The 23,555-nt window shown below is 40.4% G+C and overlaps 1 protein-coding gene across 7 annotated transcripts in view; it reads left to right on the top strand.

Moving 5' to 3' along the window:
• UBR2 (ubiquitin protein ligase E3 component n-recognin 2) overlaps positions 1 to 19,238 on the top strand; it is a 115,628-nt gene extending 96,390 nt beyond the window's left edge. For 6 of the 7 annotated variants that reach the window (XM_019949785.3, XM_073810711.1, XM_073810709.1 and 3 more), the window contains 9 exons: positions 477 to 612; positions 1,026 to 1,116; positions 2,484 to 2,614; positions 9,514 to 9,622; positions 11,838 to 11,894; positions 12,212 to 12,289; positions 13,008 to 13,178; positions 15,450 to 15,551; positions 17,003 to 19,238. In XM_019949785.3, coding sequence (XP_019805344.2) covers positions 477 to 612; positions 1,026 to 1,116; positions 2,484 to 2,614; positions 9,514 to 9,622; positions 11,838 to 11,894; positions 12,212 to 12,289; positions 13,008 to 13,178; positions 15,450 to 15,551; positions 17,003 to 17,144 — 1,017 coding nt within the window. In that variant the 3' untranslated portion in view covers positions 17,145 to 19,238. The remainder of the gene's footprint in view (positions 1 to 476; positions 613 to 1,025; positions 1,117 to 2,483; positions 2,615 to 9,513; positions 9,623 to 11,837; positions 11,895 to 12,211; positions 12,290 to 13,007; positions 13,179 to 15,449; positions 15,552 to 17,002) is intronic. The other variant, XM_073810712.1, reaches the window with a different exon arrangement.
• The last annotated feature ends 4,317 nt before the right edge of the window (positions 19,239 to 23,555 follow it).

Raw genomic sequence — 23,555 nt, 5'->3', positions numbered from 1 at the left:
GCTTTCACATTCATCTTCATTTAGTCCTTACATCCTTATTACTGAGGTATTAACAACACGTATATTATCGCCAGCTTACCAGCAGGGAAACTGAGACTCAAAGGAATTGTCTAAAAGGTTCATAAGAGGATCTCGGATTCTTACCTAGATCTTTGTGGGTCCAAACCTCATGCTTTTTCCATTGCTCACTACCTAGAAAGAGTTCAAGTTTTATTTTTGTTGTTATTAACAATAAACTATATATAGGGGAATCAGTGGATAAATGAAATAATAATGCCCATCAAATGAAATAATAACGCTCTAAATAATTTTCTTTAGTCAATCCTAGTGGAATTTCTAACATGTGTACCCTTTAAGAACAAAGATTTCTTAAGGGGAGGGACTGAGCTCACAAAGAGATCACATTAAGAAAATGGAAACGTGTTCAGCTGTGAAAGGAAAGGTGCTCTGTCTGACCTTCTGTATTTGGTATCCAGGTGGGCTTGGTGCTCGCCTTCCCGGCATTGCAGTGTCAAGATTTTTCAGGGATCAGCCTTGGCACTGGGGACCTTCACATTTTCCATCTGGTTACTATGGCACACATCATACAGATCTTACTTACCTCATGTACAGGTAACTCCTTTTTGTCAGATTCTTGAAGTAAAATCCTGTTTATCCTCATGTGAAAATTTTTGAAACAATTTCCCTTCTGTTAAAAACCTTAGTGATGTGAATGTTTTTACTTATTTCTTTTATTTCATAAGTTTAGTAATATTTGAGTACCACAGGCTGTATATTTAGCAGATTTTACTCACCGCTTGCTGCCTGGCACCCTGAGGCACTTTGGCTTCCTCTCCCTAAGAGGCTCCTTGTTAGGATGGAGATCAATACTGTGTTCCGACCTGAGGGATTAAAGTTCTGTGTGTTTTGTGAGAGTATTTTCATATTACATGTGAGTGTATGAATATATTTGAGTGCTTAAATGGTGTGGTCATCAATCCACTTAGTAGGCAAATACAGAGTACTAATATTGCCTTATCTTTCAGAAGAGAATGGCATGGATCAAGAAAATGCTTCTGGGGAAGAAGAATTAGCAGTTCTTGCTTTGTATAAAACACTTCACCAGTATACAGGAAGGTGAGGTCGTAATCTTTACACGATAGGCAGTTCCCCAAATACTAGGAGGTGGTAGTATGAAAAACGAATTCATTTGTTAAATAAGGGAAGTTGCTGTCTGTTGACATGTTTAAAATAAGAGATGGGGGAGTGACCTGCAGGACTTCTGAACTTTTAATATACTAACATGATTGGAAATCTCTGAGAGAGGAGTAATATACAGCACGTCCCACACATTTTTAAGGTATATCCAGGGCCGGCAGGAGTGACATTCTTAGAACCTCATGTTATTGGAGTCATTGTGATTTGGTTACGACAGTTTCACTTGGCTTTCTTTTTTTTTTTTTTTTTTAATTTTTGGCTGTGCTGAGTCTTGGTTGCTGCGTGCGGACTTTCTTTAGTTGCAACGAGCAGGGGCTGGTCTTCCTTGTGGTGCGCGGGCTTCTCATTGCAGTGGCTTCTTTTGTTGTGGTGCACTGGTTCTCGTCACACGGGCTTCAGTAGTTGCAGCACATAGGCTTCAGTAGTTGCGGCACGTGGGCTCAGTAGTTGCAGTGCACGGGCTCTAGGGCATGTGGGCTTCAAAAGTTGTGGCGTGCCAGCTCAGTAGTTGTGGCTCACAGGCTCTAGAACGCTGGCTCAGTAGCTGTGGCACATGGGCTTAGTTGCTCTGCGGCATGTGGGATCTTCCCAGACCAGGGCTCAAACCCGTGTCCCCTGCATTGGCAGGCAGATTCTTAACCACTGTGCCACCAGATAAGTCCCTTCACTTGGCTTTCCAACAGTATATGTCAAGAACCATACTGTTTGTTCTTTGACTAAATTATCCCATTTCTGAGAATCCACACTAGCAAAATAATCCAACATATAGAAAAACCTACAGACATAAAGATGTACACTGATATTATTTATATTAGCAAAGAATTTGAAGCAATCTAAGAGTTTGCTTACAGGGAAGTAATTTAGTGTAGGTTATGATTTATGTTATCCAGAATCTTAAAATTCCAATAAAATTATGGTTTATGATCTGAAAATCATGTTAATTTTAAATTTTATATGTTACAAGTACAACTGTGTAAGACACATTAGTATGAAAATAGTTTTCCAAAGTAATACTTGCTGATATAAGGTTATAGAATAGTGGATAGTTTTTTTATTTTCCAAATTTTCTCTTTATATAGCTGTATAACTTTTACAAATTTTAATAACAGCATTAAAGGGTATATCACCAATTATACCTGATGTCCTGTAATAGTTAGGGCTACCCATACCTTTTAAGCCAATGTGCTATCAATTCCAAATAGTAGTTGTCTGTTTTCACACTGTGCTATAACTAGAATGACCATTTTTTAATTACATTTCCCAGTTATCATTTTTCTCTTTCACAGTGCCTTGAAAGAAATGCACTCTGGTTGGCATCTGTTGAGGAATGTCAGAGCTGGAATCATGCCTTTCCTGAGGTGTTCTGCTTTGTTTTTCCATTACTTAAATGGAGTTCCTTCCCCACCTGAAATTCAAGGTAATTTCTAATTTCTTTCAAAATGTAGGAAATGTATGTAGTCTTTCACTCTAGCAAGTTAAGAATTAAAGTGCATTGCAAAAATGAAAACTTATTAACAATTTAGGCCACAGCTAATTGACTATGGTGATGTACCGATTATATAATTAGGTGCATATTTATGTAAATATCTGATTTTATTTGGATGTCAGTAAATGTACTGATTTTGTACATGTACAAAAATGTACTTGTTTTGCTTTCAGATGTTAAAATTGTTCAATTGTATATTATTCATAGACTGGGTTCTTCAGATTTTAAAAAGTGAAAAGTGACAAATTCAGGTGTGGTTTTTTGTTGCTTTTTTTTTTTTTAACTTTTGATTTTATATTGGAATATAGCCGATTAACAATGTTGTGATAGTTTCAGGTGCACAACAAAGCAACTCAGCCATACATATACGTGTATCCAAACTCCCTTCCCATCTAGGCTGCCACATAACATAGAGCAGGGTTCCCTGTGCTATGCAGTAGGTCCTTGTTGGTTATCCATTTTAATTATGGCAGTGTGTACATGTTGATCCCAAACTCCCTGACTATCCCTTCCCTCCACCCTTCCTCCCAGTAACCGTAAGTTTGTTCTCTAAGTCTATGAGCCTGTTTCTGTTTTGTAAATAAGTTCCTTTGTGTCATTTCTTTTTAGATTCCACATATAAGAGATATCATATGATATTTCTCTTTCTCTGACTGACTTTGCTCAGTATGGCAATCTCTAGGTCCATCCATGTGGCTACAAATGTCATTATTTCATTCTTTTTAATGGCTGAGCAATATTCCATTGTATATATGTACCACATTCGCTTTATCCATTCCTCTGTCGATGGACATTTAGGTTGCTTCCATGTCTTGGCTATCGTAAACAGTGCTGCAATGAACATTGGCATGCGTGTATCCTTTCGGACCATGTTTTTCTCTGGATATATGCCCAGGAGTGGGATTGCAGGATCAAATGGTAGCTCTATTTTTAGTTTTTTAAGGAGCCTCCATACTGTTCTCCATAGTGGCTGTACCAATTTACATTCCCACCAACAGTGTAGGAGGGTTCCCTTTTCTCCACACTCTCTCCAGCATTTATTGTTTGTGGATTTTTTTGATGATAGCCATTTTGACTGGTGTGAGGTGATATCTCATTGTACTTTTGATTTGCATTTCTCTGATAATTAGCGATGTTGAACATCTTCTCATCTGTCTTCTTTGGAGAAATGTCTATATAGGTCTTCTGCCCATTTTTTGATTGGGTTGTTCCTTTTGATGATATTAAGCCTCATGAGGTGTTTGTAAATTTTGGAGACTAATCCCTTGTCGGTCACATCATTTGCAAATATTTTCTCCCAATCTGCGGGTTGTCTTTTCGTTTTGTTTATGGTTTCCTTTGCTGTGCAAAAGCTTTTGAGTTTAATTAGGTCCCATTTGTTTATTTTTGTTTTTATTTCCATTATTATGGAAGACAGATAGAAAAGGATATTGCTGCAATTTATGTCAGAGAGTGTTCAGCCCATGTTTTCCTCTCAGGGTTTTATAGTGTCTGTTCTCACATTTAGGTCTTTAATCCATTTTGAGCTTATTTTTGTGTATGGTGTTAAAGAACCATCTAATTTCATTTTTTTACATGTAGCTGACCAGTTTTTCCAGCACCATTTGTTGAAGAGACTAGACGGTCTTTCCACCGTTGTGTAGTCTTGCCTCCTTTGTCGTAGATTAATTGACCATAGGTGTGTGGGTTTATTTCTGGGCTTTCTATCCTGTTACATTGATCTATATATCTATTTTTGTGCCAGTACCATACTGTTTTGATGACTATAGGTAGTATAGTCTGAAGTCAGGGAGCCTGATTCCTCCAGCTCCGTTTTTCTTTCTCAAGATTGCTTTGGCTATTCAGGGACTTTTGTGTCTCCATACAAATTTTAAGATTTTTTGTTCTAATTCTGTGAAAAATGCCATTGGTAATTTTATAGGGATTCCATTGAATCCGTAGATTGCCTTGGGTAGTATAGTCATTTTGACAAATATTGATTCTTCCAGTCCACTAACATGGTATATCTTTCCATCTGTTTGTGTCGTCTTTGATTTCTTTCATCAGTGTCTTATAGTTTTTGAGTACAGATCTTTTGTCTCCTTAGGTAAGTTTATTCCTAGGTATTTCATTCTTTTTGATGCAGTGGTAAATGGGATTGTTTCTTGAATTTTCTTTCTGATCTTTCATAGTTTATAGAAATGCAACAGATTTCTGTGTATTAATTTTGTAACCTGCAACTTTACCAAATTCATTGATGAACTCTAGTAGTTTTCTGGTAGCATCTTTAGGATTTTCTATGTATATAGTATCATGTCATCTGCAAACAGTTACGGTTTTACTTCTTCTTTTCCAATTTGGATTCCTTTTATTTCTTTTTCTTCTCTAATTGCCATAGGTAGGACTTCCAAAATTATGTTGAATAAAAGTGGTGAGAGTGGACATCCTTGTCTTGTTCCTAATCTTAGAGGAAATGCTTTCAGCTTTTCACCATTGAGTATGATGTTAGCTATAGGTTTGTTGTATATGGCCTTTATTATGTTGAGGTATGTTTCCTCTGTGCCCACTTTCTGGGGAGCTTTTATCATAAATGGGTGCTGAATGTTGTCAAAAGCTTTTTCTGCATCTTTTGAGATGATCATATGGTTTTTATTCTTCAATTTGTTGATGTAGTATATCACACTGATTGATTTTCAGATACTGAAAAATCCTTGTATCCCTGGGATAAATCCCACTTGATTATGGTGTATGATCCTTTTAATGTATTGTTGGATTCGGATTGCTAGTATTTTGTTGAGGCTTTTTGTGTCTATGTTCATCGGTGATATTGGCCTCTTTCTTTTTTTTTTTTAATATTTATTTGGTTGTGCCAGGTCTTAGTTGCAGCAGGTGGGCTCCTTAGTTGCAGCATACGGGCTTTTTAGTTGTGGCATGCAAACTCTCAGTTGCAACATGCATGTGGGATCTAGTTCCCTGACCAGGGATCAAACCCAGGCCCTCTGCGTTGGGAGCACGGAGTCTTAACCACTGCGCCACCAGGGAAGTTCCAGCATGTAATTTTCTTTTTTTTTGTGGTATCTTTGTCTGGTTTTGGTATCATGGTGATGGTGGCCTCATAGAATGAGTTTGGGAGTTTTCCTTCCTCTGCAATTTTTTGGAACAGTTTCAGAAGGATAGGTGTTAGCTCTTCTCTAAATGTTTGATAAAATTCGCCTGTGAAGTCATCAGGTCCTGGACTTTTGTTTGTCAGAAGATTTTTAATCACAGCTTCAATTTCAGTGCTTATGATTGGTCTGCTCATATTTTCTATTTCTTCCTGGTTCAGTCTTGGGAGACTGTACCTTTCTAAGAATTTGTCCATTTCTTCCAGGTTGTCCATTTTATTGGCATATAGCCATGTGTAGTGTCTTATGATCCTTTGTATTTCTGTGGTGTCTGTTATAACCTCTCCTTTTTCATTTCGAATTTTATTGATTTGAGTCCTCTCCCTTTTTTTCTTGATGAGTCTGGCTAAAGGTTTATCAGTTTTGTTTATCTTTTCAGAGAACCAGCTTTTAGTTTCATTGATCTTTGCTCTTACTTCCTCTGTCTCTATTTCATTTATTTCTGCTCTGATATTTATGACTTCTTTCCTTCTACTAACTTTGGGTTTTGTTTGTTCTTCTTTCTCTAGTTGCTTTAGGTGTAAGATTGGGTTGTTTATGTGAGATTTTTCTTATTTCCTGAGATAAGATTGTATAGCTATAAACTTCCCTCTTACAACTGCTTTTGCTGCATCCCATAGATTTTGGATTGCTGTGCTTTCATTTGTCTCTAGGTATTTTTTGATTTCCCCTTTTATTTCTTCAGTGATCCATTGGTTCAGTAGCATATTGTTTAGCCTCCATGTGTGTGTTTTTTGTAGTTTTTTTCTTATAGTTTATTTTTAATCTCATAACACTGTTATCGGAAGATGCTTGATATGATTTCAGTTTTCTTAAATTTACCGAGGCTCGCCTTGTGGCCTAGCATGTGGTCAATCCTGGAGAATGTTCTGTGTGCACTTGAGAAGAAAGTGTATTCTGCTGCTTTTGGATGAAATGCTCTATAAATATCAGTTAAGTCCATCTGGTCTAATGTGTCATTTAAGGCCTGTGCTTCTTTACTGATTTTCTGTCTGGATGTTCTGTCCATTGATGACAATGAGGTGTTAAAGTCTCCCAGTATTATTGTGTTATTGTCGATCTCTACCTTTATGGCTGTTAGTATTTGCCTTGTATATTGAGGTGCTCCTGTGTTGGGTGCATATATATTTACAGTTGTTATATCTTCTTCTTTGATTGATCCCTTGATCATTGTGTAGTGTCCTTCTTTGTCTCTTATAACAGTCTTTATTTTAAAGTTTATTTTGTCTGATATGAGTATTGCTACTCCAGCTTTCTTGTGATTTCCATTTGCGTGGAATACCTTCTTCCATCTCACTTTCAGTCTGCATAGGTCCCTAGGTCTGAGGTGGGTCTCCTGTAGACAGCATGTATATGGGTCTTGTTTTTGTATCCACTCAGCCAGTCTATGTCTTTTGATTGGTGCATTTAATCCATTTACATGTAAGGTAATTATCAATATGTGTATTCCTGTTGCCATTTTCTTAATTGTTTTGGGTTTGTTTTTGTAGGTCTTTTTTCTTCCCTTCTTCTTTTGCTCTCTTCTCTTGTGTTTTGATGACCATCTTTAGTGTTGTGTTTGGGTTGCTTTTTCTTTTTTGTATGTGTATCTATCGTAGGTTTTGGTTTTGCTGTTCCCATGCAGTCTTTTTGTTGTTGTTGTTGTTGTTTTACTTATTTATTTTCAGTTGCATTGGGTCTTCGTTGCTGCATGCAGTCTTTCTCTAGTTGCAGCAAGTGGGGGCTACTCTTCATTGCAGTGTGCAGGCTTCTCATTGTGGTGGCTTCTCTTGTTGCAGAGCATGGGCTCTAGGCGTGCAGGCTTTGGTAGTTGTGGCACGTGGGCTCAGTAGTTGTGGCTCGCAGGCTCTAGAACACAGGCTCAGTAGTTGTGGCATACAGGCTTAGTTGCTCCACAGCATGTGGCATCTTCCTGGATCAGGGTTCGAACCCATGTCCTCTGCATTGGCAAGCAGATTCTTAACCACTGCACCACCAGGGAAGCCCTCCCATGCAGTTTTGATACAGCAGTCTATGTATGTACAAGGTTTTTTATTTTTTAAGTTGCTAGTCCCTTTCCCACTTAGAGGAGGAGTTCCTTTAGCATTTGTTGCAAAGCTGGACTGGTAGTGCTGAATTCTCTTAGCTTTTGCTTGTCTGTAAAGCTTTTGATTTCTTTGTCAAATCTGAATGACATCCTTGCTGGGTAAAGTATTCTTGGTTGTAGTTTCTTCCCTTACATCACTTTAAATATATTGTGCCACTCCCTCTGGCTTGCAGAGTTTCTGCTGAGAAATCAGCTGATAACCTTATGGGAGTTCCCTTGTATGTTATTTGTCATATTTCCCTTGTTGATTTTTTTCTTTGTCTTTAAGTTTTGTCGATTTGATTACTGTGTGTCTCGGTGTGCTCCTCCTTGGGTTTATCCTGCCTGGGACTCTGTGCACTTCCTGGACTTCGTTGACTGTTTTCTTTCCTATGTTAGGGAAGTTTTCAGCTATTATGTCTTCAAATATTTTCTTGGGTCCTTTCTCTTCTCCTTCTGGGACCCCTATAATGCAAATGTTGGTGCATTTAATGTTGTCCCAGAGGTCTCTTAGGCTGTCTTCATTTCTTTTCATTCTTTTTTCTTTATTCTGTTCTGCGGTAGTGATTTCCACCATTCTGTCTTCCAGGTCACTTATCCGGTCTACTGCCTCAGTTATTCTGCTATTGATTCCTTCTAGTGTATTTTTCATTTTAATTATTGTATTGTTCATCTCTGTTTGTTCTTTAGTTCTTCTAGGTCTTTGTTAAACATTTCTTACATCTTCTCAATCTTTGCCTCCATTCTTTTTCCGAGATCTTGGGTCACTTCGCTATCATTATTCTGAATTCTTTTTCTGGAAGGTTGCCTGTCTCCACTTCATTTAGTTGTTCTTCTGGGGTTTTTATCTTGTTCCTTCATCTGTGACATAATCCTCTGCCTTTTCATTTTGTCTAACTTTGTGATTGTGGTTTTCGTTCTGCAGGCTGTAGGATTGTAGTTCTTCTTGCTTCTCCTGTCTGCCCCCCTCAGGTATTTTTTAATCTGAAACATGAGGCCTTGAAGTTCAAAATAGCCATAATTACACATAAATCTGATTTTAATGTAGGAATTAAAGGTAGACTTAAAGTTTACTGTACCTCATAGTGCCTGGCACAAGTCATGGGGTGCCTGCATGTTATGCTGCTTTCTAAAAGTTTGTTGAATAGCATCTCCATTTAGCTAGTTGTCCAGGCACCATTGAGAAAATAATTTACCCTTCCTAATCATTTTCAGTGATGATTAAGTTAGTGTTTAAATCCATCTCTCGGTGATAAAATCATCCTACGTCTCTGTACTGCCTTATACTTTTCCAGAGCTACCCATGTTATTTTTGTCATTTAATGTTCACAACCCCATGAAGTATATCACACAGGTACCCCATTTTGCAGATGGTAAAACTGAAACATCAAGAAATTGTGACCAGTTTGGTAAAGGAGTCGCCTGACTCCACTTTCAGTTATGTCATTTTCTGTGGATCCCTTCCATGTGCCATCTTATTTACTTCCTACAGGTTATGTACCTAGCAAAATTGAACTATTTCATCTCGTGCCTTTTTTGTTTTAAGCTCTGCTGTTGCTTACTCTCCTATAGGATCTACTCTTAGTTGTTATATGCAAAACTGTTTTCTTCTCTATTTGCAGCTTCTGGAACAAGCCATTTTGAACATTTATGTAACTATCTTTCCCTGCCAAACAACTTCATTTGCCTTTTTCAAGAAAATAAGGAGATAATGAAGTTACTGATTGAAAGGTAACGATTATACACTTTTCTTCTTTATATTGGAATATATATATATGGAAACAAACTTCAGTTTATCACATATTTTACAAAATTCTCAGATAGCCTGGCAGAATTCAATCCATGTGATTCAAAGTATAATTATTAGGCTTCTTAGTTAAGGATTTACCTTTATGGTAAGATTTTTGCCAGGCCTACTGAATAGCATAAGCATATTTGCCTGGAAGGAGAGTAGTGGTGGAAATGTTTATTTCCTCATATTAACTTACTTGTTAAATACTATGTTCTGTAGATTTTTGAAACTGAAAGAAACCTTAAGGGTTATCTAGTCTAATATCCTCACTTTATTTTTTTATTTTATTTTATTGCTTGATTGATTGCTGCTTTGGGTCTTCATTGCTGCGTGCGGGCTGTCTCTAGATGCAGTGAGCGGTGGCTACTCTTCATTGCAGTGCACGGGCTTCTCATTGTGATGGCTTCTCTCGTTGCAGAGCACAGGCTCTAGGCGTGCAGGCTTCAGTAGTTGTGGCTTCAGTAGTTGTGGCTCATGGGCTCTAGAGTGCAGGCTTAGTAGTTGTGGTACACGGGCTTAGCTGCTCCATGGCATGTGGGGTCTTCCCGGACCAGGGCTTGAACCTGTGTCACCTGCATTGTCAGGTGGATTCTTAACCACTGCACCACCAGGGACACCCTATCCTCAGTTTATATTTGAGAAAACTGAAGTCTAGAGAAATTGACCCGTTAATCATGTCAAGTTAGTGACTAAGTTAAGAATAAAATTTGGCTGATTTACCCACAGAATGGGAGAAAATGTTTGCAAATCATATATCTGATAAGGGAGTAATAGCCAGAATATATACATCTAGATTTCCTACATCTCAGCAACAAAAAAGCAAGCAACCCATTATAAAATGAGCAAAGGACTTCTCCAAAGAAGATATACAAATAGTCAATAAGCAAAGCACATGAAAAAATACTAAACATCACTAGTCATCAAGGAAATGCAAATAAAAATCACAATGAGATACCACTTCATACCCATTAGAACTGCTGTAATGAAAAAGGCAGACATTAATAACACATGTTGGTGAGGATGTCAAGAAACTGGAATCCATGTACACTGTCGGTAGGAATAGAAAATGGTACAGCTGCTGTGGAAAACAGTATGGTGATTCCTCAAAAAGTTAAACGGAATTACTCTACGATCCAGTAGTTTCACTTCTAGGTGTGTATTGCAAAAGAATTGAAAGGAGGAACTCATAGAATTTTGTACACGCATGTTCATAGCAGCGTTATTCACAATAGCCAAGAGGTGGAAACAACCCAAATGTCCATAAACTAATGAATGGATAAACAAAATGTGTTATATACATTCAGTGGAGTATTATTCAGCCTTAAAAAGGTAGGAAATTCTGACACATGCTACAATGTGGATGAAACTTGAAGGCAGCCTAAGTGAAATAAGCCAGTCACAAAAGAACAAACATTACGTTTCTATTTATATGAGGTACCTAGAATAGTGAAATTCATAGAGACAGAAAATAGAATGGTGGTTGCCAGGGGCTGGGGGTAGGGGGAGGAATGGGTTAGTGTTTAACAAGCACAGAATTTCATTTGAGAAAGCTGAAAAAGTTCTGGAGACAGAGGTGGTGATGATTGCCCAACAACGTCAATATACTTAATGCCAAAGAACTGTACACTTAAAAATGGTTAAAATAGTAAATTTTATGTTCTGTGTATTTTACCACAATTAAAAATTTTTTATTTTATATGAGTGTTCTAGCTCTAGATTATAAGAGCTTCTCATTGATTCAGACTGTTTTGGTTTGGGTTTTGGTTTGGTTTTTTTGGCCACACTGCATGGCTTGCGGGATCTTAGTCCCGTGACCAGGGATTGAACCTGTGCCCTTGGCAGTGAGAGCGCAGAGTCCTAACCATTGGACCACCAGGGAATTCCCCAGACTGGTTTTTCAGAGTGTCCAATTAGTGGGGGTAATAGCAAATTTTAATATGTTAAGCATTGTTGCTTTCAGAAAATCAAAGGTCATATTCTTCTGATTTTAAAATATGGTAGGCAAAGTATGTGGTATTCCTCTAAGCTTCTTATGAAGAGATAAATATAATAAGCCAAGAAAACTGTTTCTCTCTTACTGGATTTAGAGAAGAAAATTTTTTAGTTCTAGCCCTTCAAAAGTAAAAAATTTTTTTTTCTCCATTTACATTAAAGTTGGTGTCATAACATTGAAGTTAAGAGATACCTGGAAGGTGAAAGAGACGCTATAAGGTAAGCTGAAGATTGTCAAAGACTTGGTTGGAGGCAAGAAGTAGGAAGGAAGCAGGATATAAGTGTACAGGACAGCCCATTGTCCTGATAATTCATCCTGAGTTCTTCAAGTAAAAATGTGAGCCCTAAGGCCCTACGTTATTTAAGCGTGCATTTTAAAGTTCTTACTGTGGCTTTTTGCTGCTGTGGGTAGTGCCCAGTCACTCAGATTCAGGCTTCCTTTATTTTGACTAAGTTAAGAGTTTCCCTGTCATTGTTACAATATGTCCTCGTATTAACTGGGCTTTTTATGTGGTTTTTGTTTTGTTTTGTTTTAGCTATCCAAGAGAATCTAACAGATTAATAGACCTTCCAGAGGATTACAGCAGCCTCATTAATCAAGCATCTAATTTCTCGTAAGTTTTTATATTAGCTTATTGAGCACTTCCTACCACTGGAAACACTCAATTCTCTACACAGAACTTGAAGGATTTTGTCATTGTTTTCTTTTGTTTGGGTAGGGAAATCATAACATCAGTAGTACCACCTAACTTGTACTACCAAACTTATAAAAAGCATGATTCCATGTTTCAGAATAAGGTATGAGAAAGGGGGTGATGAGGGACAAGTTTGATTCATTAGATGTTATCTAAACAATTTGCACTTTAAATAACACATTAACTACAAATGGTTATATTCCTAAGCAGTTATTATTATTTTGCATATATTATTATTTTAAGCTTTAGAATAGCATTGTACATTATCCTATAGCTTTTTTCACTCAGCATTGTTTGTAAGATTTATTTATACATTTGACACATATAATTTTTAATCCATCAGTTTTCACTATTGTGTAGTACTTCATTATATGACAGTAGCAGTAATTTTTTTTAATTTACATATTTTTTTCCTCCTATTGATAATTTTATTTCTCTTTTCTCCACTTGTTGATTGTTTCAGTACATGGTATGTGAGATGTTACCTATTCTAGCAATAAATTTGCCTGGTCCATAGTCTGTATGCATCTTCAGCTCTACTTGATATTGCAGAATTTTTTTCCAGGGCAGTTTTACCACCCTCAGCTCTTTAGCCAGTCTTTTAGAGCCTTGACTTGTGCTTTTTTATTTCATGGAGGTGCCCCAAATCAGGTGGTGACAAGAGCAGAGCCCCAACTCTGTGCCTTGTATGTGGAACTCTGCTGTGCTCCCAGAGCTACTGCTGTCAGACGGAGTTGGAAGGGGAAGACGTGGGAGCTTGCACCGCCCACACCTACTCCTGTGGTTCTGGGGTGGGCATCTTCCTGAGGTAAGGCCCTGGAAGGAGCTTTCTAGCTTTGGACCTGCCACAGTAGACATCTGTTGAGGGGTGGAACAAGAAACTACTACATTGCAAAGATTTGAGGCCACTCTTTTATTCATTTGAGGAAAATGGGGAGCCTTGTCTCCACACATCTCATATTTGGCTCATGCTAACTCTGTGCTGTTTTTTCATTATCATTTCCATCCCCATGACAATTCTGTTCTTTCTTTGTGCCTCATTGTAATGTGAAACTTCTAGCTGTGTTTGGTTTTCTACCCAGGCACAGTCAGAATTTCTTCTTTTGTTGTATCCTCATGGTTGGATTCATACATATCCCAGGCTGATGTATGTAGTTGTGTACATCCGACAACGTGCAGCAAATACTTATCAGTGACTGTGTAATGGATATTGAGAATGCAGTAGTCAACAAAGCATACGAAAATCTCTGCCTTCATGGAGCTCAGTTTCTAGTGAGGGAGATAGAAAATAAAATAAGAATTTAGAAAGCAATCCACGCAGAAGAGAAAAAATAAACTAGGGAGGGGAATATGAAATGGCAGCTGGAGAGTTGAATTTTAGATAGGGAACCAGGGAAGGTTCCCTGGGAAGGTAACTTGAATAAAGACCTAAAGAAGTGGGGAGAACATTCTAGGCAGGGAGCAGCAAGTACAGAATTGCTGGAGAGTGTGCCTGCCGTGTTCAAGAAAGAGCAAGGACAAAATTCATCTAATTGTCCTGTAAAAATGGATAGGTTTTTAAAAAAAAATTATCCCTCAATAAAATTTATTTAAAAAAAAAAAGGAATTCCCTGGCAGTCCAGTGGTTAGGACTCCGTGCTTTCACTGCTGAGGGTGCAGGTTAAATCCCTGGTCGGGGAACTAAGATCCCACAAGCCGCATGGCATGGCCAAAAAATAAAGAAAAAGAAAAAAAGAAAAGAAACAACAAGGAGGCTGCTGCTACTGCAGTAGTGAGCACAAGGGGGAGAGTCATGGGCCTGGTGTGTCCTAGCGAGGTCTCTGAGTGAGATGGAAGCCATCACAGGGTCTGAAGGCGAGAAGTGACATGAGTTTGAGCTCCTCTGGGGCATAGATTATATCCACATCTTAGTCACCTTAGTACCCCCCAGTGCCTGACAATTTCTTGTATATGATAGGTTCTCAATAGATATTGAGATGAGCTGAATTGTTAACACCAGAAAAAGTTAAGCAAACCTCTCAAAGGGATCAGGAGACACATTTTTTTAAAAACCCTTAAGAGAAATGTAAAAGTAGCCTTTTACCTTGTGTGGCACATTTCAGAATTCTTTTAGTCGTGTGGAGTGTTGCCTTGTGTTTCAGGTCAACCTAGTTCGTAATATTTGTGTGCCTTTTTTTTTTTTAATTTTTAGCTGCATTGGGTCTTCATTGCTGCACAGTCTTTCTCTAGTTGCGGCATGTGAGCTTTCTCTATTTGCAGCGAGTGGAGGCTACTCTTCATTGCAGTGCACGGGCTTCGCATTGCAGTGGCTTCTCTTGTTGTGGAGCACAGGCTCAGTAGTTGTGGCTCGCGAGCTCTAGAGCGCAGGCTCAGTAGTTGTGGTGCATGGCCTTAGTTGCTCCACAGCACATGGGACCTTCCTAGACCAGGGATCGAACCGTGTCCCCTGCATTGGCAGGCAGATTCTTAACCACTGTGCCACCAGGAAAGCCCTGTGTACAATTTTTTAAATGAATAATTTCCTCATAATAGTGGTTGATACATAAATAACTACCTTATGTTTAGAAGTAGTTAACTTTCTCACACTTAATTTTTTAAATGCCAGTATTATATGAGCTGTCGAATCCTAATCCTAAATGTCCCTCTCCCTCCTTATGTTGGTTACAATACAATCCTTTTAGTTATTTTTAAACTTAGGCAGGGGTGTTGATAGTTTTTCAAGTGTCTCTGCTATAAACGCCATTTCTTCTCTTCCAACAGTGGTTTTGTTTGTTTATATTTATTTATTGATATATAGTTGATTTATAATATTGCACTAGTTTCAGGTGTACATCATAATGATCCAGTGTTTTTTTGTTTTGTTTTTTGGAGGTTATATTCCATTATAGGTTATTACAAGTTATTAGGTATAATTCCCTGTGCTATACAGTAAATCCTTGTTGCTTATCTGTTTTATGTATAATAGTTTGTGTCTGTTAACCCCATATTCCCAATGGTTTTGTTTACTTTTATAAGACTTCAGTCCATTTGGAACTGAATCCAAACTTTGGTTACTAATGTATAAATGGTCTCTCTACAGAGTACGGGAATGTCAAGTGCTATTTTTAGCTGGCAAAACCAAAGGCTGTTTTTATTCTCCTCCTTACCTTGATGACTATGGGGAGACTGACCAGGGGCTCAGGTAAGGCCCATCCTGGGGAACTAGGTTGACTGGCTCTGGGCCACCAGAGCCTTCAGCATGGGGTGAACACAATGAACCTTGTGGTCCTGAAGCCTTCCTGCTAACTGCCTGGAGGGTTAGCACAAGTGGCTGTTGTCTGTGGACACTTCCAAGGAGGCTACCCTGGCTGGCTGGTTTGACATTCCCATTCCCAGCCCTCAGAGTGTCACGAAGGCCATCAAGATACATAAGGGGAAAAAATGGGACAGAGTGCAACTTTTTTCCATTTCTTACTCCAGAGAGCTGTTTGAATTGTCCTGTGGCATCCACAGCATCAGAGCACTGCAGGGATAGCTCTTTGTAACTTGTGCAGCTTTGTGGAAAAAATGGGACAGAGTGCAACCTTTTTCCATTTCTTACTCCAGAGAGCTGTTTGAATTGTCCTGCGGCATCCACAGCATCAGAGCACTGCAGGGATAGCTCTTTGTAAATTGTGCGGCTTTGTATGGGAGACCCGGTCCTCTTCGAGTGATATAAAAGAGCAAATCTTGATTGATAAGAGTTGTGCTTATCTTACTACATAAGAATCTGAGAGAACAAAGATTTAGAACATATAGAGCAATACAACAGTATTTGAGGCTTAATCACTTCTACTTTGGTAGCTTCTGTTACATCACAAGCAAAATGCTAACAGCAGTTCCTTCAAGCACTGTTAAAGAACTTTCAGACCATTTCTTTTTGCCCAAATGGGGTAAAAGTCTTAACCTAGATGTAACTTCCCAGCCTTGGGGAGCAGAAGTTGAAGGCCTGGAAACCAAGGCAAGATAAGTAGATGGGTTCCTCAGGCACTTGACTGCAAGGATACGGGCTTGTGCCACCTGTTGATGGTTCTTACCATTGCTCTGAGAAATGTGGGCTCTTAGGAGGAAGAGCTCTGGACGGAGAGTGAGAGGACTGGCACTCTGAGTCAGGAGCCAAGGCCCCAGGCGTGAGCTCACCAGTGCCTGTGCTTTGGTTAAATTAGACCCCGAAGTTATTCACATTTGACTGCTTTGCTTAGACTTTGTAGCTGAAAGACAGTACTTAGAAGAACATTTTCACCCCAGCAATTTTTCCATCCTCTTCCCTGCCCCTCCCTGTTATACGTTTTACCAACAAAATGGATAATAAATGCATAGTTTTAGCCTCTCAGCGTAAACCCTCCTGCTCAACCCCACCCCCAATTCCTCACCCCAGTCTGAGTAGGTGTAGCTTGTGTTCATTTTCCTCTTCTTTTCAGCACTTACTCCCCTTCAGCTGCTCCTAGCAAACCGTCAGAGCTAACACATTAATAGCCACAGGCGCCTGCCAAAGAGAAATTCTGCAGAGGATCTAAAACCAATAACTTGTAACTTTTCCTAAATCAGGAAAGATTGGAGTATAATAGATGAATAAACCGAATGCATCCTGAGTGACATGTGTCTTCTTTCTAGACGGGGAAATCCTTTACATTTGTGCAGAGAGCGATTTAAGAAGATTCAGAAGCTCTGGCACCAGCACAGTATCACAGAGGAAATTGGACATGCACAGGAAGCAAATCAGACACTGGTTGGCATTGACTGGCAACATTTATAATTACTTCACTACCAAATACATAAATTTGGATTTTTGTAACCCAGTTCGCTTTTCAAGAAAGAGAATAGGAAATAGGTTCTACTGAATTTGGAAATAAATTCTTTATTTAAGCTTTTCTTCCCAGTTTTATTTTTATAGTTTCTGGCTCCAGAGACTGATGAAAATCATCTTCGGTCAGCAGATTTTCTTGCATCGTTTGCTGTGTACTTCAAACGTAACTTCTTGAATTTTAGAATCCAGGAAGGAGCTTCTCTTCCTGGGCTGGACTCAACCCCTTTGTGGGCATCTGACTGCATTTGACTGTTCCCAGTAGTCTGAGCCGTGTCACATTACTGAACACAGGGAACTCCAGGCCTGAAGCTGATGCAACAGCAGCAGGAAACAAAGTCTCTGGTCTTTTGGGGTCACACTTCCTGATCCCTCTCAGTGACTCTCAACGTTGGGCCTGGGTCAGTGTCCCCACAGCTGATGGGACCCTACCTCTAAGCAAAACAGTGGATTTCAAAAGTGGCATTCCCTTGTCTCTACCGGCTGTGAGGGGGTTGGGGGACTCTCATGCTGGAGGAACCTGTGGGAAGAAGGAGAGAAGGTGGTGTCTTTGTGTGCTGGGTGATTTTCAGGGCTATACAAGGTGGGATTCCCCCGCCCCCCCCCCCTTTTTTTTGCAAGACTTTTGGCTTTGAGGAATAAACTCATGTTCAAGGGCTTATTGAAAACTTAAGAGTATCCTAATTTTTCAGATGATATAGTCTCTTATTTCTAAGACTAAGTTGAAAGAGTGTATACATCTAGAATCAAACACTAGCAAAAAAATGAGAATTCAGTGTTTTAAAATTCCTTCACCCCCACCCCTTCCAGCATTTCCTGGAATAGATCAATTGCTGTTTACCTGCTGGCTCACTTAGTACATTTCTGGGACACCTGTGCGCCCAGGCTTTTTATTATTTTTAAACATCATTGTTCTGACTAAGAGGTGCCTTCCTAGAATGATAGCCGCTTAGTAAAATAGTTTATAACCATGACATGCCATGTACCACTCTTGTGTGATGCACATGTGCTGAGAGCTTGGGTACATGGAGAGTGATGGCAGATTTGGTGGAAGAATAAATACAGAGCCTCTCTGAGGTGAGGCTAAGGGATAAATGAATAATTAGAGGCTCTTGGATTTCTTTTAGCCAATGAAAATAACCCTTTCACTCGGTTTTCTTTGAACTCTGCATCTAAAAGTTCCATCCTGCTCAGCCTTGCACACTCCACGGTACACCCAGGAGGAAGGTTGGAAATCCAGACTTTCAGGCTAAAGTAAGTGGAGATGTAGAAGCCACACTCAGTGCTTCTCCAGGGTGGTGTGTGAAGAACCCCTTCCTCTGAAAGGATGACCTTGACCCTTCTTGCCTGGGACTGAGTCACCCATCTGAGAGACGGCACTTCTCACCCAGGAGGAAGAAAATCTGCTTTAGAATACAGCGCTCACCCCCCTTTTCTGGCCTTCCTTCCATTCATAAGATCTGGTGGTATGGGCTGTGGATGGCATCGTGATTTTAATGTTTGTTTTGGCCTTTGTCACATCCTCATTCCTTTAGCTTTTAAGTTCAGCTTCTTTTGGCTTTTCTCCAGTTGTTAACCAAGCTTAAATTTAGAATGATAAGACCAGGTTTCTCCCCCTGTAGTTGAATTTATAAACATGTTCACCAAATCGTAACAATACTTCAGCTTTCAGAGCTGATTTCATGTAAGCCTGTTGTTAGCAGAGGGTGTCCCTGGGTTCCATTCTCTGAGAATGTCAGGGAGTCTGAGAGAAGATGAGTTTACATGAGATAGCAACACATGTGCCCCTTTATCTTCTGGTGTGTGTATCATTAATCTAATTGTCTTCCCTAACTAACGAATCATCTTAGTCTTATGATTTGTTCCGCATGTATTATGTTTATTGTAGAAATGTTTATATAACATGCTTTCCATATCAGGGAAAATCATATCTGTTTAAAAAATTGGCTATAACTTTATTATCTGTGGACAACTTGTAAAATTTGGAATGTAGCATATGTAAAAAGTTTAAAGATATCCAAATAAATGCTTTAGGTGTTGACATTACTTTGCATCTGCCTACATTTTCTTCCTGTTTTGTTTCACACAGTTAAATGCAGTGGAGGTGTTCCACATGTCACCTTGCTATAGATAAAGTGGGACACCTGTATTAGCTTGAAATTTAAGATGCTTATATTATTAGTGTCAGTTATGGCTGTTGGCCAAACGATCTTGACCTGAAGAAAGCTTGATCATCATTTCAGCTGATTAAGTTTCATATTCACTGACTGTGACAGCTTGTGACCTTTCTGAACCACTGTGGACCTCAAATCACTGGGAAAACAGGGCACTCAAAGTCTCTCCCAGCTCCAAGTCATTTCCTCCAAAAAGGGTTAAACTCTTCTTGCTTATTCTTACGTAGTGATCTCCAGGTCCCTGTTCTAACACACTCCCCAGACACTTCCTGCTTAGAAAAGACACATGTACGAAGGAAGCTACATCCTATATTTACAAGGGAGTCATTGCCTATGAAAGTTCTGCTGTGCTCTTGAAAATCCTCTTAAAAGGAAAGCATCAAACTAAAAACACTAGGTTTCTCTGTCTCCTGGTCATTAATGCTGCTCCTAGCTAGCTTACTACCTTCCCTGGTCCTAATGTCATCAGCTCCAGGACTCATTAATTCCCTCTGACATGCTCCTTCCTTGCTTTCTCCCTGCTTTTGTTTTTTGAGTCAGGTTTATTGACGTTTATTTTCCAAATAGTAAAATTCACCCTTTCTAGTGGATGGTTTTATGCATTTTGACAAATGCATACAGTTGTTTTAACAAGCCACACTCAAGAATAGAATAATTCCATCACCCAGGAAGTTCTTTCATGCCCTTTTGTGGGCACCTTCTCCCCGCATCCTGACCCTTGACAACCACTAATTTTTTTCTGTCCCTTTGTCTTGCCTCTTCCAGAATGTTATATAAATATGTCATATATGTAGAGTTTTGAGTCTGGCTTCTCTCTAAGAAGACTGATGCATTTGAGAGCCGTCCACGTTCCTTTTGGTTGCTGAATCAGTTGCTGAATCGTGTTCCATTGTGCAGATGTATACCCACTCACCAGGTAAAAGACATTTGGGCAGTTTTGGGTGGTTATGAATAGAACCATGACAAACAATCCTGTTATAGGTTTTTGTATGGACCTGAGTTTTCATTCCCGTCAGGCAAATAGCTAGGAGTTGACTCATATCTTAATCCACTCTACACCATCCTCACACTTTGACTTTGCTGCTTACTTATACGCATCCTCTGATTTGAAGGACAAGATATAATGCCATCAGGAGTTAAGGGCTGATATTTCCTCCCTTCCAGCCAGTCTCATGTCCTCTGAACACCAAGAGAGCATCTGCTCTCCCCCTGAACCTCCGTGTTATTCCCCCACATTCCTAGTCCTTAACAACGGTGCTGCTGGCTTGCCACACTGACATCAGGAGCCTTTTTTTTAAATGTAGTAGCAGGTCAGAGACCATAATTGTCATAGTGCCCCCCTCCCCACCCCACCCCCCCCGGCCTCTGGCTAAGCTGCAAACCTGCTGACCTAGCATTATAGGTGCCCAGACGAGGGGAGGCGGGGGAGTGTGCGGAGCAAGCCCCTAATCTTATTAACCTGAATTGAGGTTACTAAGGGTTTATTGGCTGGTGGCTCAGTCCTGGGCTTGAAAATATTGCAAGAGGCTGTGGGCTCTTGAGCTGAGGCTGCAGACACTAGGACACTTATCTTCCTAAATGTTGGGAATAAGTAGCTATTACTACTTCACTATGGAGTAATTGTTTCAGAAATAAAAGTTCTAAGGCACTGTCTTTACCTCTCACCCTTCCCCAGGGCTAGGCTGACAGGACTTGAAAAGCTGGCTGAGTCCCTTGGGAGAAATGAACCTACATTGGCCCAAAGAAAGACTGAGGTTAGACATAAGGAAAAACCTGGTCCCAGTCTTGCTAGGCACTGGTAGATGACCAAATGAGATGGGCAGCTTCCTCTAGCAACTACCTGGCTACCTGAGAAGACTGTGAGAATGCAGCCCACCCTAAGTCTGTGTAATGAGAAAAGAGCTATTGTGAGTTGCTGCCTGAGCATTTACAGTTTGACAGCCCTGCTCAGGTCATTTAGATAAGGAGCTTAGGTTTCCCGTCCCTGGAATTCCTGCTTTGCTTTTCCCGTCCCTGGAATTCCTGCTTTGCTTTTCCCGAAGCACGTTTCAAAATAACCACTTAGAGTGGAGCCCGTCCCAACCACTTCTTAAGTAATAGGTGCTTGCTACCCTGCTGTCTGTCTCCTGCTCTCGAGACCTGGAATGGAGGACCCCCCTTCCACTGGCTCATTGCACACACACCCCTCGCTTCTGTTCTGGGACCTGCGAGTAATAGACCTTGTGAATTTACTCCCTTTGTATGAGTGCCTTGAAACTGCCTTCGATCGAAACAACCCTGGGGTTTTCACTTCCCCAAAGTGGGAGCTGGGATGCTGAGGGAGCTACCTGCCAACCCTGTGTGGGTGGCTTAGTGCCCCCTCATTCAGCGGGTCATAATCTGCATGTTCTTAATTCAGTACGCCAGCTCCAGGCCCCCTGCACAGTCTGCTCTGAACCAACTGGTGGTGTTTATTGTGGGATCATTTTCCCCTTGATCCTCCCAACAGCTCTCAGATTCTGACCAGAGCAGGGGGGATAGAAAATGGAATTTTTGCTTAAATCACTAAATTAAGATTCCACATACTAAAATATTGAACTCAGCTCTGGTCCAAATTCTAGCAAATGTTGAGATTATTTGGATAACCTAATAGTCCCTGTTCTTGCAGATAAGAGATAGCAAGAGGGAGAGAGGTGACACCCACGCTGTTGAAACAGCTGCCGTGATCATTAGCAGTGCTACCTTTCAGTGTCAGGTTTGGTTTGGTTTTGTTAACAAATGTTAGCAAGAATCAGGGATCCTGTGCTACATACATGTAGCACATACATTTAAGACAGGCACTTAACAAAAGTGATTTTCATACAATATAATTTTTAATGTCTATCGTACAGCTGTCAAGAGCATCGTTATACGTGTGGACCTAGAGCAGCATTTTCTTGATGGTTCTCAGCGCTCCTGGGAGGGGAGAGCTCCGGGACCCTCATCAGAGGGGCTGACTCCCTCAGTGTTGTCCATGTGGGTCATTCCTTGGTCTCCACACTCAGAAGTCAAATTGAATTAAACCTGGGACCAAAATCTGACAGAATGTCCAAACATCTTTGATCTGGTCTTAAGCCTGAGAGAATTAGAGCCCCAGAACATACCCCAGGCAGCACCAGAAGTCTTATTTTTTCCACACTGAAAACTCCTAGGACAGCAGTGAAATCATTCCCTCCTTCCCCTGAAAGCTTCCTTTCTCTCTTTTTCCAGAAGGAAGTAAAAACTTCTTTTGCAGTTGCTAGCATGGGAAGATGAGCTGTCTCAAAGAATCTTCTTTAATGCGGAGGCATTCGGGAAATACCGTTTTGCAGGATGGGTATCTGGGGCAAGAAGCAGGACGAAGCTCGCAGAGGACTCTGTCCTCCACTGTAGACAGTGTTGTCCGTGGGGCCTGTCACGGCACCTGTGTGGGCGTCCCAGGAGGTGAGGCCTGGTCTCCAAAGGGTGGACTCTTGTCTGATTGTTGCTCCTCTTCCACGGAAGGGCAGCCGTCTAACCCAGTGCTTCCATAGATGAGCCAAAGGAGGTCACCCGGCAGTTTAGCCAGAACATGCCTACAACCCAACTCCCTCAGCCCGTGGCTCACTCCTGGCCAAGTGACTGAGGGCTTGTGAAGGTGACACAAAAGCTGTATTTTTGCTGAGGGACATAATCCCCTCTCTCTAAGTTCTCTTGCCTCATGATTGAGAATTCCTCTTTTGAGCCCTCAGTCCTCTGGAGAGACCATTACTCTTAGAAAAGTGTAACTGTCCCTCACCTTCTGTAATTACATAAAATGGCTGATGTGTCAATCTTCGCATTTGAAAAACATGACAGCGTGGCCAGTACATCTTTCAGACTCTTAAGCTTATGCATCAGGTGACACTTTGGATATAGAATGAAGCGACTCGGAGCTCAACGTAACAGCCAACTCATAAAAAGGGAGCAGCCCTCAGGTGTAGCCAGTAGCCTCAGGGTGGAACTGAATTCCTGTGCCATGAGGAGTCATCCACTGAGAGGCCCCCCTGAGTCCACCGCGAGGGTGCGTCCTAGGGCAGTGAGCCTGAGTGGGACTCATTCACTCACACTTTGGACAGTCATTCAGCGGAAGTTTTTAGGGACCCTGAATTTTAAATCCCACCATCCAGAAGAGTCTCTGTGAGACGGCCACCCTCCTTGGGAGATTCATATT

Source organism: Tursiops truncatus, chromosome 10 (genome assembly GCF_011762595.2).
Source record: "Tursiops truncatus isolate mTurTru1 chromosome 10, mTurTru1.mat.Y, whole genome shotgun sequence".
Taxonomy (NCBI): Eukaryota; Metazoa; Chordata; class Mammalia; order Artiodactyla; family Delphinidae; genus Tursiops; species Tursiops truncatus.
This window is presented reverse-complemented; position numbering and strand designations above follow the sequence as displayed.